The sequence below is a fragment of the Botryllus schlosseri genome, chromosome 12, assembly GCF_051294905.1.
Source record: "Botryllus schlosseri isolate E-star chromosome 12, Bs_hap1, whole genome shotgun sequence".
Taxonomy (NCBI): Eukaryota; Metazoa; Chordata; class Ascidiacea; order Stolidobranchia; family Styelidae; genus Botryllus; species Botryllus schlosseri.
The window spans coordinates 20,645,955-20,666,584 of record NC_137247.1 but is presented as its reverse complement, the minus strand read 5'-3'; the positions used below and the strand labels follow the sequence as shown (position 1 = coordinate 20,666,584).

At 41.1% G+C, this 20,630-nt stretch overlaps 1 protein-coding gene and 1 long non-coding RNA gene across 2 annotated transcripts in view; one reads left to right on the top strand and one right to left on the bottom strand.

Annotated features, from left to right (window-relative positions):
• The window catches only part of LOC145451876 (uncharacterized), a 328,627-nt gene that overhangs the window by 59,365 nt on the left and 248,632 nt on the right, over window positions 1–20,630 (top strand). The gene's annotated exons all lie outside the window — the stretch shown is intronic.
• LOC145451871 (tyrosine-protein phosphatase 10D-like) lies at window positions 1,743–5,773 on the bottom strand. The gene is made up of 7 exons (XM_080330093.1): window positions 5,476–5,773; window positions 5,039–5,335; window positions 3,502–3,771; window positions 3,155–3,433; window positions 2,830–3,093; window positions 2,325–2,603; window positions 1,743–2,269 (listed from the first exon to the last, which is right to left on the bottom strand). The coding sequence occupies exons 1-7, from the start codon at window positions 5,582–5,584 to the stop codon at window positions 1,911–1,913; spliced, it is 1,857 nt and encodes a 618-aa protein (XP_080186219.1). The 5' UTR covers window positions 5,585–5,773; the 3' UTR covers window positions 1,743–1,910.

Below are 20,630 nucleotides of genomic sequence, written 5' to 3'. Positions count from 1 at the left end.
CATCAAATTTCGCGGTCAGGCTAATCAAATTTTGGTTGGCCTTGCAATTTACTTGATGTTATAACTAATTTCGAGAATTACCTCGCAGGCCACAAAAACCTTCTAGCGGGCCACATTTGGCCTGCGGGCCACGGTTTGGCCGGCCCTGATCCGTATCGTTACTAATAACAGTGATTGATGGCACATAAAAATCCTATTATAGTTGTTATTGTTAGTAATTTAAAATTACATTTGAAAGCAATTGTTCTCATGATAAAGAAGATGGAGTCGGAGTCGGAGTCAGCGTCACAAACTCCGACTCCGACTCCAGCCACTACAGCTACTCTCAACCCGCGGCCCGGGGGTTCTTTCTTCGCACCATCTCTATTTTGTTTATTAGTGTCTCATTCTTTGAGTGTTACAATCACGACTCACCACGACTGACTTGAACAGATCGCGGCAAGGAAAGGGGATATAACGACGAAAACTGGGTTTCACCTCTTCGTGAAAAATGAATTTGCTTTCGCAGTGATATAAAATTTTAAACGACACCACTGACAGTTTCATCTGGAGTTCAAAAATAAGTATTCGCATGATCTTAAGGAAGAAAGGCGCTCGTGTCAAGCCCAGCAATCCATATTTCAAGGCAATACCGTTACAGAGGCACTGTCCAATATTGCTTGAAATATCGTGTGAATTGTGTGAACTGACAACTGTGTGAATTGACTGTTTCCGGAATTCAGCTACAAGGACAACATCACCTGCCAATGTCGAAGGTACAGTTGTCTGATTCAACCGTGACCAGAAGAGTATTAGCAATGTCAGTCGGTCTTTTATCGCAGTTTCTGAAACACGTTACCGCACAGGCTAATCTGACTTAGCATTGGACGTTTTCGCCGACTCGCCCACAAATATTGCAGAGCGAATAATTTGGCAGAATTCTCTCTGAGTGGACACATTTGCAGAGGAAATTCAGGGTAAACGTCAGAGGAGACAGTAGTTCTGCAATGAGGAGCTTTTATCGAGAACCGGAAAAAAACATGAGCTTGACAAAGCTGATTTGCCCCACTAGAAGATATCGAATTCACACAGAAATCAGTACCTTTCATCTTACGAACGCTGTTCACTAATGCTTTAGAATGCATAAAATGTATTAACCGTCCTTACATGACTGATAAACACAATGAATTTAATATAGCCTACAATACGTGGTGATAATGTTCTGTGGCCCGCAGCCTGTTTTGCTGTTAAAACGCGGCCCGTTATACATGGGAAGTTGAGAACCCCTGCACTACAGTTTTCACGACTCCGACTCCATCAAGCGAAAATGATCTAAACTCCGACTCCGAATCCACCGATTCCGACTCCGACTCCAACTCCACAGCCCTGGTACGAACATACCGAATACATGATGTTCGAGTGGCCTCACAGTCCTAATCTACTCCAGACATGATGTCCAAGTGTCAGAGCACCGTGCGAACATACACTATATATGATGTCCGAGTGTCAACAAATTCCTATCACCCCCAGACATGGTGTCCCAGTGGCAAAACAGTACAAATCTATCCCAGACATAATACCGTCCGGTCTATGGCCTACAATATCTGTTTACGAAGCGACCAGCAATCGGTAGCTGCATCTGGGTACCCAAACGTGAGTCTCGAGTGGCGCATCCATACGTAGGTTATAGTTGTTTGTAGGCCAATCTGGTGCCGGGTCATGGCGGTACATATCGATGTAATACTAGCATACACGGATGCGCAATGGGCTGTTGAGAGTCGAACCGATAAAACTTGGCTCAAATTGGCGACCGACAACATACTGACTGAAGCCTTCGATATTGATAATGTACTGGCGTCGAATAGTTCACAACGTGCTTTATGTATTTTTCTACCTGCTCTTGACATTGATCCCAATGAATGGGGCAACGGTCAGTGGTGGTCACGTGTCGCGGTGTCGCATGCAGCCGGCTTGCCACGATTTCGTTCACTATGGTTTATCATAAATGTCATTAAAAGAATTGGCTTACTTGTAAAATATGTGTGCCATCCAGATAACTTTCCGCAGCCTGAGTTATTGACAGCCTCCACGCAGAAGTTGTAATAGCTTTCAGACTCAGGCTTGTAGACACAAAAAGAATTCCCGAACGTACTTTCTTTGTTTACGTGTTGGTTGTTCAATTTCCACAAAACATTGTACTTTAATGGGGGTGGATTTGGCCGATCCCATTCAAACAAGATATTGCCATCGCCGTTTTCAACAATCCTTACATTTTTAATTTGAGATGGTACTGAAAAGTAGTATCATGAGATAGTGATGATCACGAAACATCATAACAAGCTTACAAGTTTCTGTGTCTGAATTACTGTATGCATATGAGCTTTTCATATTAGACACAACAGTCCGAACAGCAACCTCATAAAGAGCTCCGGGTACCAAGTCATATATTACAGCAAAGCGTTCCTCGACTCTTTTCGGTGGTTTGGTCTCTACAAATCCCAGTGACAGACACCTGCACTGGATTTCATATTCCTTGTGAAACGAAAGCGTATCCATAAACGCAACCAATAGCCGACAGTTATCCTGATCAGCAGTAACCTTGATATCGGTCGGCGGCAACGGAGCTGTAAATTACACATTCCTCATTCATAAAAATGCGATCAAAAAACGGAATATTGTACTATGTGTTTGCAGAAATGTCCCGTCTTTTCTGATATTGCAATCAATATACAACCGAACAGAACACATCACATTCAAAGTGAACGTGAATTAAGCTGAGAAGACGGACACACGCACCACAATTAATTCTAGTCTGCATACCAATCATCAAGAGAAAAATGATTTTCATACTTGTGAAATAAGCGTTCCAGTCCGAGAATCTCCCTCCACCAGAGCTGTTGATAGCTTTAACGCGGAAGCTGTAGCAGCTGCCTGGTTCGGGATCATGTATCAGGACAATATTTTCAACTGTGCTCTGCTCATGAATAACATCTTGGTTGTTCATTTTCCACTGAACAATGTATTCCGATGGATGTACGCCTAGGTGATCCCAACCAAACCTGATGCTACCATCATCATTTTGTTTAGATTCCAACTGTTCCACAATTGCTGGCACTATAAGAAAAAAGTTTGCATTAGAAATTCGACCAACTACAATATGAAGCTATTGGCTTACAAGTTTGTACAAGATTGCTGCAATACAGATGTTGACTTTTTCTATTTGATACAACAGTCAGTACGGCAATTTCGTACTGAGCCCCAGGCTTCAATCCAGGTACTAGATATCGATGCTCTTTGATTGGGTCACTAGTCTGAGTGTGCTCAAATCCCTTCGACAAACATTTCCACTGTATAATATATTCCTTGTGAAATGAAGGGGTGTCGTTGAACTCCACAATCAGGCGAGTGCTATTTTGATCAGCAGTAACTCTGATATTACTTGGTGGTAAAGGATCTGTGAATAGCTTACATGTTTACATCGATCAATTGAGAAAAAGGTGCATTATAAAGTAGGCCTCTTACGCATGATCATTGTTCTTTCCACACAGTTCTCATCTCTTACGGAGTTATATCCGCAATATAACCGAACTGAATACGCATTTCCGGGTAAACCACCCTCAAAGACATATGAAAACACATCCTCCAGTCGTTGCTTATGAACTGTTCCGTAATTCTTGTTCTGTATCTCGAGTTCATAGAAGTTGACTCCTTCAGGTTTTTCCCATTCAATTTTCGCTGTATGATGAGGATATATCTCGTCTTGGGTAATAGTTAAATCCGGTAATCTCCATGCTAAAATAGATAAAGAATATTAGAGAAGTATCATAAGCAAAGCGACAATATTGTTACAAGTTTGGTGCAATAAATTACAAATATAATTAGAAAAAAATCGACTGTGTTCAATAACACATGCAATATTTGTAGCAAGCAATTGAATGGATTGAAGGATTGATGGAATGAATGGAATGAAGGATTTCCTTTGGTTGGACATGAAAACAGAACCCACTACACCACTGAAATATATCTCCATAAGAATTTGGTGTTTTCACCTGATTATCACCAATTCGAAGGGTGGGAAAGCACAATTTTAAACCTGAAAGTGATGGTAACCTCATTCACACCAGACTTTATGGTGGAAATGTGATAAATACACCCATTTTTCACCCATGAATTTACAGTGTATCACTAATAGCGAAAAGAGTGCGTATTCATACTCGTGTACCACCCGTGATATACGGGTCTGACTATTGGAATACATAAGAGTGAAATTAGCTTACCCGTGTTAAGATCGTTCCTCAAAGTCAAAGTCTCAGGGGGCCAGAATATATTCTCAATTAGCTGCAGGTTTATTCTTTAATTTGATACCATATCAGACGAAGAGTGAGCCGAACTCAAGAAAGTCTGCAGCAGAGACCCAAAAAAGGACGATAGAAAGTGAGAGCGACTGATGAGTGGGAGTGCGCGAGAATGAGAAGTCGTCCTCGAAAGCAAAGACACTGAACTTTATCAATCGCATTGTCGTGGCGCACAAGGCCTGAATAGGCAATAAGTGTCACTGTCGTCGTCGCGTAATAATAACAGAATGCAATAACGCGACGAGTGGAATAACATTTTCAGAACAACGATAACTTTGGGGAAAGACATACGATGCTGCAGTCTGGCAATATCCACATGGAGTAAAGTATCCTGCAAATTACGATGGCCAATGGACGTGAGAGCTTTCCGTTGAGGAATATCAGGCCATCAAATATTTAGGTTTATTGAATTCGTTAAATTTTATTATCGTGCTATCGAGTCAGTCCTGCGACATGTGAAAATGTAATCACCGCAATCTTCTTTCAGCATGTCCGCCTATTGGAGCTTAGTTTTAGAAGTTACAGTCCTTGATATGAGGTCCCAAATGTTACACAGGTGAGACTGAGGCTGTCGGGAATTCCACTTCGAAGCGTCACAATTAACATACAATTATAGAATTAATCTCGCCGACTATTACACGAGCTGCCTATATGGGTCATGTTTCAAATACAGCGATGCAACCAATATCAAATTATTTTCATACCAACGACAATCTGTTTTGAAGTTGCTGGTTTTGCAAATTCAGTTCCTCCCGGCGTTTCATTGTACGCGGTCACTTGATAATGATAACGGTTTCCCGGACGAACTTCCGTTCCCATCACAGTACATTCAGTATCTTTGTCTGGTAACTGATTCATTTCAATGGCTGGCTTCTTTTCATTTTCGTGGAATAGTTGTATTCTGTAACCGTCCGGCGTGACATGCAGTTTTTGCCACCTGATTATAATCTTGTCCACTGGTTTGTGGGTGATATCCTCTATCAATTGAACTTTATCTGGAACTGTATTCAGACATTGACTAGCAATGATGATCAGAAAAATATAAATGCCATCGAAAATGTTTTTTTTGTCAGCATTAAATACTATCATTATTACCCACAATGAAATTTGATTAATTACCGACGTGATATTTCATTATTACCTAACTTTACTTCTTCAGAGTTGTCCGACTCATCTCCATAGATAAATCCTGCAACTCCACTGATCCTAACACGATATTTACTTCCTGGACGTTGGCCAGTATAGATCATCTCCGATTCTTTACAATTAATGCAGTTTTCCAATTGCTCATCGGATTTATCTTTTATCAGGTAAACACACACGGCGTAGAAATCGCAACCATCCAATTTGTCCCACGAAATTTTAAAGCTGGTAGTTGGAAAACCCTTTGAATCTTTTATGGGTTCGAGTGATGGTTTTGATGCTCTTGCAGGCTCTAAATATAATGTGTTATTTCACATGTTAGTGTGGTAACGTAAAGGCCATAAATAGTGTCTGATCATGATCAGAATTCAAAGCAGTCATTAGTGAAATTTACAATTAGAAGTGGGCATTGATGAGGTAGGAGCGTAGTGTTGCTGAGGACGCACTATAAACATTTTCTCTGCAGCTTCCGCATTTAATCTCTATTAGATTTGGATGCCACGACTTATACACACAAATAGTGACACCGACTAGTGCCGTTTCGCTCATCTGCATTCATGGCACAGTCTCATGTCATCGGAGAATGGACAGCAGGACAGCAATGAATTTGCATATAAAATGCCGATGTTTAGAAACTTACCTTTGTTTAGCTAGAACATGTTTTTGTGTTAATTTTAGACATTAACCACCTATAGATCCTCAGCTGCAATACCAATAGATTGCGGGTTCCAGTGCGACTCCAGAATTCCTACCTAAGTGTTGGAGGTTTATCTAGGCTCCTCCTCGCCATCTCATCCTTGCAAGCGGTGTCTTATAAAAGCCTAGATGTGGGCCGTGCTACAAGTTGGCAGCTACGGAATAAAAATGAAGGAAATTGGTCTGATCTAAATGACCATAGCTGTCGACAAACACCATGAATAGTAGGGATGGTGTGAACCTCTGGAAGGTTCAGGTTCGTGTGAACGTGAATCTTTTTGAAAGGTTCTGTGTGAACACGAACGTGAACCTAATGACGTCACGTGACGTCATATTGCTAATTTCAACCCCATATATCAATTAGGTGATTGCCTATATTAATTTACTGTACACGATACCGAGCGACGACTCGGGGCCACACAATAGCTCAGTACTTATAAGTACATATTGACGTTTGAAACGTCGCCAAATGTATCAACGGGGCAACCAAATGATATCATATCCCATAAAATCAATATCTTGCGTCACTTTGCCAACAATTTCGACCTGATCGGACAATGTATTCGGCGTCTGAGTATTGCCACATGGATATTGAGCAGAGTGTAAAAATGAGTTTCTATACTTGCTACCGATTAACAAGTTATACAGCAGTATAGCCAACACCCCAGTCGCACGGATTTGGTTTTTATGATACAGTATACATATGTAGTCAAGATTGACCCCGTACGCCTGCTAGATTTTTACATCAGAAGACGATATCAATCTCATTGATTGGTTGAATAAGGATCATTCGCTGACAAAATACAGTGTATTTCGCTCTTGATGTCATGTGACTGCGGGTCAAGCTCACAGCACAGTCAGGGCCGTAACAGCACTTCGTCAGCCCCCCCAAAAACATTGGTCTTGGCCCCCCCATAGGGTTATAGACCGAACGTCTGGGGGGCTTCGGCCCCCAGACCCCCTCCGGCGATACACTGTTTACCACTATTCATCATATTCATTGGGAGTTTCTTCAGTGAATCAGCTTTTGCCGCCTAAGCGCGCGAAGCGCGCAAAATTTCTAGAGTTCATGATTTCATCAGTCAGTATGATCGGGAATTGCATACATTGTTATCAATTTTTTTCTTCTCTCTGCTCACGTAATCAGATTTGCCGGTAGAGCTGAGTGAGGTCTGTTTGAAAAGGTAGGACCACTCAATAATAATTAAACATCTTCGGGCGTATACCCGTTGGCAGGAACGGAACAGCACCTCGTCAGGCCCCCGAAAACGTGGGTCTTGGGCTCCCATAGGGTGATAAAACGACCCCCCATCACGTTGCTCGCGTTTGTCACGAAATTACCCGTAGTGTATTGTGAGCCAGCGCGAAGCGCAAAAATTTTCGATAACTTATGATAAAATCGGTCAATCAGATCGGCGACTGCATATATAATATGCTATCAATTTATTGTCCTCGCTACTCACGTAATTAGATTTACCGGTAGAGCTGAGTGAAGTGTCTTGAAAACGGGAGGGCCCGTAAATAATGATTAAACATCTTCGGGCGGGCGGAACCGTTGATATGACTTCGTTACATGATGTTATTTCGTGACATCCAGTCTGCCATATCAAAAAATATAGAACCGCCCAAACGTATAGGCTTCTAAACTAAGAGAAGCACACGATTTCAAATTGGTATTTCTTCACTGGCATAAAATTTTTCCCAGCGGGATGGTATTTGTCTTGTGAGGTTCAGATTGCAAAGACAGGAACATTCGGCGCCAGTCATTTAGGCGCCTATGGACAATTAAACCTATATGTATTTTGTATATATAGTGAAGTCTTTGATCTGCATAAGGGCATAGACCTTTTCGGCCAAGCTTTTCTCGCTGCCAATCGTTCTGGCACACTTCTTGGAGTCGCATGTTATATGGCCTAAAACTCGATTGTATGTCTTGGAGGGTCGTAGCGCGGTAATGGCCCAATACCCAATAATAAAGAAAAATGGCTACTTGAATTCGCGAAAAAATTGCATAAATTTTCAAAAAATACTATGATTTATGCTAATTCACGAAATAATTTTGGGCCCCCTTCGAGCTCGGCCCCCCCCCAATTGGGGGGTTTGGGTGCGGCAGTTACGGTGCTGAGCACAGTGACACTATAAATATGCACAAATGGAAAGCTGGATATTTCGAGCAAGCTTTTGTAACAATACAAGTAAATCTTCGAGATTGTCAAGGGCATGCTCGTTTAGTATTGAATGTTTATGCTGCCAGCTCCATGTATAGAGTAGCCCGCAGTTGAAAGTCAATAAATTTGAACCAGAGATGTTATAATGAAGTGGAAATTGCAATATATGAAAAAGGTTCACAGTGCAGAACCTACCAAGGTTCTGTTGTGAACGCGAACCTCGAATTTTCCGAGGTTCACACACAGAACGCGAACGTGAACCTCACGTTCACACCATCCCTAAATTGAATAGGCTACCATAAACAACAAGAACCACCACCTCAGAAAAAATAACATCTAAAACTACAATCAGAGGTGGTCAAAGTAGTCAAGAAAGCTACTCAAGTAGAAGTAGAAGTAGCGGCGTAAAAATCTACTCAAGTACAAGTAGAAGTACTTCTTTCATAAGCAACCTAAAACTACTTGAAGTAGAAGTAGAATTTGCTGGCTTTAAATCTACTCAAGTAAGTAAGTAGTTTTGAAAACGGTCATAATACGTTCGCATGGACTTTCGAAAGCTGCAAATTGAGCTATGCAGAAGGTGCAGAGAGCTTCATGTACAATGCATATTGATGCATCCCATAAGTTATAAATTTCCGACGGAATTAGCATTCGACCGCATTATGAGATGCAAATGATAGTTTTGTTATGGAAATGAGATACTAATCTTATGCTTACTCGAACATCCCGTTTAGAAAATGTCATGGCATGTTCCCTCACGCATATTACGGCCTTTAGTTTGGTCAAAGAGCAATACGGAGAAGTTAAATGAATACGATGTTAACACTTTGCACGATTCGTATACGATGATAAAAAATATGGCACGACGTAAAAATGCCATATGGTGTAATTATATTTTCGGAAAATAGAGGGCGATGCTACACTTGCTTTTAAACTTATACATGTATGTTCTCCAGACAAAAGAACGGAGACTTATTAGAACTCTAAGTAATGATACAGTGAATTGAACGAGAAATACCAATACTACATCAGAAAAGTGGAAAATGTAGTACATGTATTTTGTCGAGACAGTCCGGTGGTCTGCTAAAACAGATCGAACGCTCAAAAAGCCAGAGATTACGATATGATTGGAATGCTAGATTGCAAAACGGTAATTTCAAACGTTATGATGGGCCATATTGACTGTATTGAATTAGGTCATATGGGCGACAATGCGGTGAATCAATCAACCTGTTACCTGAATAATATTCACTTCCGGGGAAACAAATTTGTAACTCCATATCTATTTTGTGTGAAGCACGACTGAAATTCTGGGTTTGACTTGAAATATTTTAAATTGAAAGTTAGAACTCCGTGAAAACAGCCCGAAGGCTCCGCAGTTTCTCTTTCTAATTGGAGGGTTACACTACTTCTACTTGACAAAATGAAAATAGCGAAAAGTAAGTAAGTAGATCACAAAATATTACGAAGTAGAAGTAGAAGTAGCGAAAATTCTATCTACTTGAGTAAGTACCAGAAGTAGAGGAAAACTACTTGAGTACTTCGAAAAAGTAGAAGTACTTCGTTACTGACCACCTCTGACTACAATATTAGGTTAATTTGTATACAGACGTTATTCTTCATTGTGCATGATACGACACGACACAGATTGACCAAAAGTCAGTTTTTATGAAATATTTTCGTGTTATAGTCTGACTAAGAGGCGTCCATGCACAGCAGACCAAGTTGCATTGAGCAGCAATCGCATGAATTTCCGGCATTATCTTCACGTTATGCATAAACAAGCCATCTTGAAACGGAACGGATTGGTAAAATTAGGAACAATCTACAATGAAAATCAAATAATTTTTTTGAGATCTCAAATGCATCACAAATGCGCTGTTCCCCATACTATTATGGTGTCGCGAAAAGATGATTTTAGTTCGTTCTAGTTATACGGTTGATATGATAGAGAATGTGACTAGTTGGACGCTTTTTCTGGTGTACCTTCCTTTTACAAACTCGGAATGATGTTCCGATTAGAAATGTGTTGGCGTGATAAATAATTCTTAAAGTTCAAGTAGGTCAACAATTATCTTTGAGTGACAAATAACTCAAGTTAGGTAAGTTTAGGGTTAAAGTAGATAATTTGTAGAAAGAACGCACGAACACATCGCCAAATATACTTTAAGTAGCTGTACGAGTCATTTTTTCCAATCTATCGTTTTCTTGAAGCGGCGTTGTTAATATAAATCACTTATAAATCACTACTTCCCTGAAACGCGCTCTACCAATTTTTTATCGTCACATAGCACTGTCATCCAATACTGTGTTGTTTTGTCTGATGCAGATTTATATCTTACAACAATGATATCATCTGCGCCATGCTCCACCCGAATCCCCTGAAGCTTGGACGGAGCTGCAATACAAATGAATTCTGATCACATAATGCCTTAACAGCTGCCATGATTCCGAGTTGAATTCGTGTAGTATAATATAGACTACTTGAAGGAAGATACACAGCATTAGTTCATGTCCTTTTCCGGTAAATCCTCAAGACAGAGGAACGTGCAGCTGCCAAAACCTGGGCCTGTAGTCCCTCTTGTCGTTGGCAGTGTCATTATCCCTAATAGATTGGTTGAATAGAGCCAATTAAAATATCATTGAGTATCACAAACCAAGAGTATATCTGGCGAACATTTTTTCAGTTAGCAGCTCATTAAAGCCATTTATAATCGTTAGATATGAAAATTCACCGCCATGGGATATCTCAGTGGTTCCCAACCTTTTTCGACTCATCGCCCCTTATGAAGCTCGACACAAATTTTCGCCCCCTCCCAACTTCCACGTTTCAACAACGGCAATAATCCTAATTATATTACGATCCATCCACAAACCGATGCTTGCGTTAAACTGATACAAGACCTTGCACAGATCAGAAAATGTCTCTGAATTAATAGTAACTTGTTGAATGCGTGTATCTGTTAGCTGAGGTTTTTATGCTCTGTCTGTCTATTACAGTGGTTCCCAACCTTTTTGTCGTCATTCCGCACTTGAGATTTATTCCGAGCCTTCATTCCCCTCCAGGACCGAAACGGCACTTATTCAGCCCCGCCAAAAAACGTTGATCTTGGGCCCCACAGGGTGATTAACCCAAGCCCCCCATAACCCCTCAGCCCCACTGAGCCTGTACGCTTTTCCCCCATAGTTATCAGCTACATTAGGACAACTGTGTAGTGTGCCGCCTTAGTTCGACAAAACGCGCGAAGCGCGAAAGATTTATATAATTCGTGTTGAATCAGTAAATATTTGTTATCAATTTTTTATCCCCTCACTTCTCACGTAATCAGATTTACCGGTAGAGCTGAAGGAGGTGTGTTGGAAAAGGTAGGAACCCTAAATAAGAATTAAACATCTTCGGGCGGACCCGTTGGTATATTGACTTCATTACATTATGCTATTTCGTGACCTCCTATATATCTGCTATGGCAAAAGATATGGAAATCGCCAAAACTAAAAGGCATGCACGATTTCAAATTGGTATTGCTTAACTGGCAAATAATTTTTCCCTGCGGGAAGGCATTTGCCCGGTGTGGTTCAGATCGCCAGGACAGGAAAATTCGGCGCCAGCCATTTTGCCCCCTATGGACAATTAAACATATATGTAGATTGTATATATATCGAAGTTTTCTGTCACCACAAGGCCATTCCTTCTCGGCAAAGGTCTTCACGCTGCTGATCGTACTGGCACACTTCTCGCAGTTGCATGTTACATGGCCTATAACTTCATATGCCTTGGTGCGTCGTGGCGCAGTAATGGCCGACCCCGAAGTCTCCATTTTTATAAATTCTACGTATTTTCGTGTGGAAGGGTACCCAATAATCAGATATTCGGCAATATTAAATCGCGAACCCAGAGCGAAAATTTTTTGAAAAAGTGGCATAAATTTTCGAAAAAAATATTTTAATTAATGGTAATTCACGAATTAATTTTGGGTCTCTTCGAGCTCGCCGGTCCTGTTCCCCACTACCCAGCACTATTGTCATCACAGAGCAGCTATCTGCTGGTTTGACTACACAAGACACACAACCACGCCACTACGCAAGACAATCGCTTCTAACTGCAAAATAAAACGTATTGTGAACCGATACCAGTAACGCTCAAAATTTCGCAAAAGCGCAATTTCACGTGAAACTAGTCGTGCTGGATGCGTTTGTGACGCCATGATTGGCCATCCAGAGTTAAAAATGAGGTTTTCTGAACAACACGCAATAAAATTTTCGATGCATACATTCCAGAGCAGTTAACTGGTAACGGTAATTGCGCATGTGTCGCCGTGAATATGTATACTGTCCTGTATATAATTTTGAACAAATGCGTCTATTCCCCACCAGAAACCATTGAATTCCCCACCGTTTGAGAAACACTGGTCTATTATCTAGGTAGAGTGTATAAAAAGGTACCAAGTTATTGAGAAATGAGTTATTTCCATATAAGTTCATGTCATATTCTGAGGTGATCAGTAATTAAGTACTTCTACTCGTTCGAAGTACTAAAGTAGTTTTTCTCTACTTGCAGTACCTATGCAAGTAAATCTCATTCTCCGCTGCTTTTACTTCCGCACTTTTCGCTATTTACAGTTTTTCAAGTAGAAGTATTACGTACTCTCGTAATTCAGGGGATGTTTTTGCGAAGAATCCAGAATATTGGTCATGGTTCATTCGAAATATATATGGAGTCACCAATCTGTTTCCACGGAAGACTCAATATATACATTATGTAGCCGTTGCATGGTTCATGTGCGTAATTTCAGGCCGCATATATTCGCCCAAATTATGGTTTCAGAACAACGTTTGGAATATATTATACGATCGACCATATTTCCGCTCTTTTTCTAATCGATCGTAAGGATCAATTTAGCATCCGAAACAACTTGGGCGGTTTCGCACAGCACCACTTCCACTCGCAGTTCAGTAAAATTCTGCGTCGCTCTTATTTTTACCTTCATGAATACTTTTCGTATGTCATGCGATGATATGCCTTCTAATCTTCTGAAACAAGTATTTAAATCGAAATGGCTGACAACGTCGAAGTATAACGACTACGAGTATCCTCAACTACGACATATTTCGTAGAATGTCACTTTTAAGAAGCGCATTTCTTGGAAACCCAAAAATACTAATTTGAATTATTCTCTTGCGCAACACCTGCGACCCGTGCAAATAAGTGGTTTGTCTCGTGAAAAACTGACAATCTTTTATGCATGCGGTCCCTGCCATTGGTGTTTGATCAAGCTTACGGTCAGGTACGTTTAGGCTAAGCTCAGTCGGGGTATAAAATAAGTGATTAGACACCAAAATACTCCATTGCACATGATTGATTTTGAAATAATATTCAACCGTAAATATTTTTCGCGATTAACCTCCAACTCATAATTATTGTTCTGTGTATTGTCCCTATTTCATATTTGAGAAGTATCGCAACAGTCATAACCGTCCATGCCACCAAACTATGTATGCGTTGGGATTGCAAACATTCTGGATGCTCTTTTTAATCTTATTTTGATATGAAGATAACAGGGGTGCGAAATTTTCTACAATCATCAGAAGGGGCGTGTTCAAAAATGTTTGATAACCACTGGTTTAGACAAAGTCTAAATTCTACAACATTCCAAGTTTTGTTCTAGATCAGTGGTCTCCGACGTTATCTGTGTAGGTAGACCAGAACGCACCGACCAGGGCTTTGGAGCAGTCGTAAATTTTAAACTGCTCCAGCTCCGGCTCCGGAGCTGTCTTCTATGATGAATTAGCTCCGGCTCCAAGCTCCGGAGCTCATCGATACCACTGATCCGGCTCCAGCTCTGGCTCCGGCAACTATGGCTCGGTTCTAGCCGTCGCAAATAACCATCATTTTGTGGGAGTATGCAAAGTCCTGTGACGTAATAATTACTTCGTGTCGTCTGTCGTTGACGTCTTATCCGCACGAGAACGCCATTTGCTCCATGCCATTGCATATACTGTACATTGTATACTTGATACAGCATTAAAACAGTGACGTGGTGTTTTAATACCGGTACTGCGCTCGTTAATGTCAAGCCATACAGTCAAATTTTATCTTGGAATGGTCCTATTTTTTCAGATGTAACTGGAGAAATGAGCGCATGTCGTGTTTTCATCAGCAAAAATCTACTTTTTACCAAATATATCCAATGGCTTCAAATTCGATATTGGTGCGCTCGTTACCAGCCCGTCCGTCGTCGATATAGTTTAGTGGAGCATAGAAGATTCCCCTTCAAATAAATCGAATAAACTCGAAATTATTGCCACTGAAAACTGGTGTGTCAATATTTGAGAACTTAATTCAACGTCGTGAACAAGTCAGTAAACATTTATACTGCAAGCTCGCAAGTGACATATATTCGTTGGGTTATATTTTCATCTGAACAAGCCACACACGATGTACAATGCGATAAGACACAATGCGATGTAATGAACAGACAGGAGGATATCGAACGACAAGCAGTTGCAATCTTTTTAGACAGACATCCACCTCGCCCTAGAGTGCCCGACACCAGGGCAGAGTTTCGATGCTGATCTTTTTGATCTTCTTTCCATTCCTTGTGAGTGCTATCTTTCGTCGGGTATTTTTCTGTTTTTTTTGACATTGCGCGACAATTCAAGAATACGAGTGTATCAAGCAGACAAGAATGAATACACAAAATTGATGATTAGAAATTGGAAAGCGCGCATCCAATCACTAATTGCCATCTTATATCCGACACCAGGGCAGAGTTCGGACACCGCATTTACTAGCTTGCATCGCGGCGATTGCAGGCTATGCGGACTATAATAGCGATCTGGGTTGCTTCGAAGCATTTCCCTATTTACGTTCGCAAATCGTTACTGGAGTAAACGATCGTGCGCTCTAATGAATTTCAATTCATCGGCAAAAACGATAACACACTATCCGATTTGGCGCGACGATAAAAAACTATCAACGAAGAGCGCGCACTTGCGCGTCCAATTCAGAAAGGATACAATGTTTCTCGGCGTGCGGCATGCGAGCCTCTAAATCAGGGGTTCTCAACCCGCAGACGCTTATTCTGCGGCCCGCGAGATCTTTCAATATGATCGCAGTTACTCCCGGCACAGTATTGTTACATATTAATTTAGCTACTTAAGCTCTCTTATCGCACCGTCTCTGTTCCGTTTGATTTATTCTCATTCTTCAATGTGTTCTGGTTTCTTGATATATGGTCGAGTTTAGATTCTTATTGTTTTGAATACGTCTTCGGACAGCTCCATCTGGAGTTATACATATCACTTGATCTTAGAAAAAAGCCTTGCTGGCGAGGTCTCATGCCCACCAATCCATATTTTGAGGCATTGTCGAGATTGCCGACGACGTTAAAGACGCATGGTTCAAAATTGCTTGGTATATCGCTAAACCCATGAAATCTGCTAGAAAAGGTGTCTTTTCAACAAAACGTTACTATACTGTGCGAATCTCCGCTGTTTCCGGAATTAAGCAGCCAGGACAACTTCATCTAACAAATTTCGAAGCTGCAGTTGTCTGATTCAACCGTGACAAGAAGAGTAACAGCAATGTCAGTTGATCTTATGTCGCATGTTTTGAAACACGTTGCCGCTTAGAATACTTTAACCTAGTATTGGACAAAATCCACGGACATTGCAACGCTAATTGTATTGGAGCATTCTATCGGAGTGAATATATTTGTAGACGTAATGCTGGCCGGGCAAACGTGGGGCATGGGACTAGCAAACAACATCAACTTGACAAAGCTGACTTCTGTAACTATTGGTGCAGCGCATCAGCCATGGAAGGAAAGGAGAAGGGTTGATTGGTTTGCTCAGAAATTACCCCGAACACGAGACTTCTTCTCATGTCACTGAGAGCTCAAAGCGACAATGGCCTTTGTAACGAAAAAGTTACCGTAATTTTATACTTGCTCGCTCACGCATTGAAACAGAGAGTTCAGTTCTCCGGTGCAAGGGTTTGAAGGTGCACACTGCATATACCGACTTGGGAACGAATGCAATGCACGCTTCATGAAGGGATTTACTTGTTCCGTCGGAAGATGACATAATCTCACTATAAACAGCAACTGAAAGCTTATACGAACGCTGCCCAGTGTCTATTAATGCTGTAGAATGCATACAAATGTAATAAATGCCCATATACGACTGGTCACAGGGATGGTGTGAACCTCTGAAAGGTTCAGGTTCGTGTGAACGCGAACCTTTTTGCAAGGTTCTGTGTGAACGCGAACGTGAACCTCATGACGTCACATTTCTTATTTCAACCCTTTATTTCAATTAAAGTGATTGCCTATATTAATGTATTGTACATAACACGATACCTAGCGACGACTCGGCCCACATAATGGCACAGTGCTGAAGTACATATTGACGTTTTAAACTCCGCCAAATGTATCAACTGAGGCAATCAAATGATAAAATATTCCCGTAAAATCAATATCTTACGTTGCTTTGCCAACAATTTCAACAAAGACTTGCCAGGGAATATAAGCTTACGCCTGAACGGTCTCAGCCTGACCGAACAATGTATTCGGCGTTTGAGTATTGCTACATGGATATTGAGCAGAGTGTAAAACGGGTTTCTATACTTGCTACCAATATTACCCCATTAACAAGTTCTACAACAGTATAGCCAATACCCCAATCGAACGGATTTGGTTTTTATGATACAGTAAACATATGTAGTGAAGATTGACCCCGTACGCCTGCTAGAATTTACATCAGAAAACGATATCAAGCTCATTGATTGGTTGAAAAAGCATCATTCGCTGACTACATGCAGTGTATTTCGCTCTTGCTGTTATGTGATTGCGGGTCAAGCTCAGAGCAAAGAGTCACAAAATATTCACAAACAAAAACTGGATATTTCGAGCAAAATTTTGTAACAATGCAAATAAATTTTTGGAGATTGTCAAGGGGCATGCTCGTTTAGTGTTGATTTTTGATGCTGCCTGCGCCATGCATAGAGTGGCCCGCAGTTGAAATGCAATAACTTGAAACCAAAGATGTTAGAATGAAGTGAAAATTGCAATATATGAAAAAGGTTCACAGTGCAGAACCTACCAAGGTTCTGTTGTGAACGCGAACCTCAAAATTTCCGAGGTTCACACACAGAACGCGAACATGAACCTCGCGTTCACACCATCCCTTAGCCTAAATATAAGAGTAGTCCACAAACATACGGTAATAATGTTCTGCGGCCCGCAACGGTTTTTGCTGTCAAGATGCGGGCCGTTATGCAAGGAAAGTTGAGAACCGCTGATCTAAATCATCATGTGCAGCGATGTCATAGTTATATCCTATGGCGTCGCTTATGTAATCGTCTAAATACTAATTAGGTATATTGCTCATCTCTCTCACATAAGCATTAATCCCGTTTTGTGACATGCATGGTTATCATTATTTTTCGAACCACACAATCGACCTCAGGTGCTGTGCTGATTACGAATTTGCGGGTATACCTATAATACAGTAATTACGGAGTAAGCGCGGCAAATCCAGCCTACCCGGGTTTTCCCCATGTGTGAACAATTAAACATGGTTACTGGTTAGATAGAAAAGGTGGTGCCAACGAGGCAAAAATTCTCAATTTTTTGAACGATTACAGTAAAATTATGTGAATTCAGCCATCAGTAAAATCATAGCATCTTATGAAATACATCGGAGCCAGAGCTACTGTTCTTAGAACCGGCTTCAGCTCCGGCTCCTCTTGAATTTTATGTTGAGCTCTGGCTCTAGCTCCGGTTCTGCTTAAAATGCACGGCTGCGGCACCTGGCTCCGGCTCCGGCTCCAAAGCCTTGGCGCCAACACAATGAGCGGTTTACAAATGTTTCATCATCAGGATTGGCTTGTTTGGATCGTCGATCCCGAGAAAAGTTGTGCGTAAAAACGGCGCATCAGTTCAACATATATTTGAAATGCCCTGGTGTTAAGATTGGAATTGATATAAATATCTTATGAACAGTTTAATTCAGTGGTGGCCAACCTGCGGCCGTAGGAGGGGATTTGTGCGGTCGTGAACATGTAATTCAATCACAGTATGTGTTGGTGGCCGTCGATATGCAAATTGAATTGACCCCAAATTTTTGAGATTTAAAATAATCTTGAAATTTTTTTCAACACAACTTCATTTTCGATTTCAATATAGTAGCGCCCTTTGCAATGTCATTCCCACAGCACAAATGTGAACAGCAGAGGAAATGATGCGCCCTATACGGAAATACCAACTTGGAATCGTGTGTTACTCACGAAAGAAGTTTGTTTCTGGTATACGTTACGTATACGTTATATATACTGACAATCTTGATGGGAGGTCAAGATATAACAACATGCAACAAAGTGACAACAACAATTGGCCAACCCAAAAATCCATTGAAACTAGCCCTCCATCAACTCTATCGGTGAGCTAATCACATGGGCTGAGAAAGGCTAAATGTTTGATAGGAATATGTGAAACTACTAATCTTAATGACGATATTCATCCGTGAATATGAAATATTTTCGCGCCTCGCGCGACCATAACGAATCCCAGAAGCTATTCATAACATCACTCGCGATTTAGGTGCGTATAGTAAGCCGATCTGAATAAATAACTCAGTCCGGAGCCCACTGGAAATGGACATGTCAAGTTTAGCATATGTATTCCGCGTCCAGTTAGTTCATTACGACTATGCCCTGAAATGCGGCCATTGGCTACATGAGTAATCGAAATGCGGTCGTAGGCTACATGAGTAATGGAAATGCGGCCGTGAATAGCAAAAAGGTTGGCAATCCCTGTTTTAATTATTTTATTTGGTATTTGATTCAAACTGCAGCGATTAAAATAAATATGACAGACATCACTTATTTATATGAGGCAAATTTTAAGGTACACAAGAGTGTGTGCTTCCCCTCTGTGAATAACGCAATTCGCCACGTTATTATGTGGGCTCTGTGAAATGGATACAACAAAAACAAAATACCGGAGTAAACAACACATTTGCAAAACCCTCCGAATCTCGTTTTTCCTATTACGCATAGCTGAAACGAGTGTCGGTGCAGAACATCAGAACCTTGTGGTCCAAACTGATTAAATAGGTGGTTCTCAAACTGACGGGCGCGCCTCCAAGGAATGGTGGGGGTGGGGCGTGGAAGCAACTGAGAAATTTTCCGTGTGATGTACATTCAATTAGTGACGAGATAGTGTAGTGGTATAATCCGCGGCTGCAACACCAATGGGTGTGGGTTCGAGTACCACCGAGGTCGACTTCCGAATTCCTATACCTAAGTGTTGGAGGTTTACCTAGGCTCCTCCTCGCCACCTCATCCGCATCAGCGGTGTCTTACAAAAGCCTAGAGATGGGCCATGCTATAAGTCGGCAGTTACGGAAAATAAGGAAGAATATTGGCCTGGTGTAAATGACCATAGTAGTCGACAAACACCATGAATACCAAAAAAAAACATCCAATTCATAGCTACTGCTCTGTGTATAGTACGAATTTAATAATTGAGAATTCTCTCATCACGACTCAGAAATCTTCCATGACATCAAACCAAACATCGTAATTGCTAGCATTCTGGTTGGGTTTTGTGATATGACGATTAGGGGGCACTTAGGGGTATTTTCACTATCATGAAGGAGCGTGTTGTAAAAATTTGAGAACCAATAAATTAACCACTAAATGATTCACAGACATTTAATGTCATTCTGTATTTTATCGAAACCTCTCGATTTTTAAGGCTTCCTAAAATAAAAGCAAATAGTAGCAATCTTGTTCACCCTTTTCTTTAGTGTGTCGCGACAAAATTGTCGTTCGAAAATCAGTCGGAGGAAAATGCTTAGGACATTGTTCAAAGATACAGGGATATAGAGAACGACATCATTACATACTGCCAGCCACATTTCAAGGTGCGAAATGATAGATGCCTCTCATGCTCTGGGAATGCTAAAGAATGATTAGTTACTCTTACCTAGCATTATGGTCTTCACATCAGATAGATCACCGAATCCTGTTTCATTTTTGGCACGAACTCGCACGTCATATTTGATGGCTTCTTGTTTGCAAGAATAGACTACTTCTAGCTTATCTTCTACACAAAAAACGTCCTCCATTACTGACGAGCCACACTGCGTAATTGAGAGTTCATAATATTCAATGTCAAGTTGATGTTCCCAGCCAATTTTCATTTGTCTGCATCCTTGACCGTGTTCTTTATGGCACTTGTGTGTCGTTACGTCAACTTTTGATGGACCTAGGTTACACAAAATT

Excerpts from the sequence above, each read along its gene's own strand:
- LOC145451871 (XM_080330093.1), bottom strand. The coding sequence starts at position 5,584 with ATGATCTATACTGGCCAACGTCCAGGAAGTAAATATCGTGTTAGGATC. Across the intron at positions 2,604-2,829 it reads CTGGAACGCTTATTTCACAA|CTCCGTTGCCGCCGACCGAT; the intron begins GTATGAAAATCA and ends TGTAATTTACAG. Across the intron at positions 2,270-2,324 it reads TAATTCAGACACAGAAACTT|TACCATCTCAAATTAAAAAT; the intron begins GTAAGCTTGTTA and ends ACTACTTTTCAG.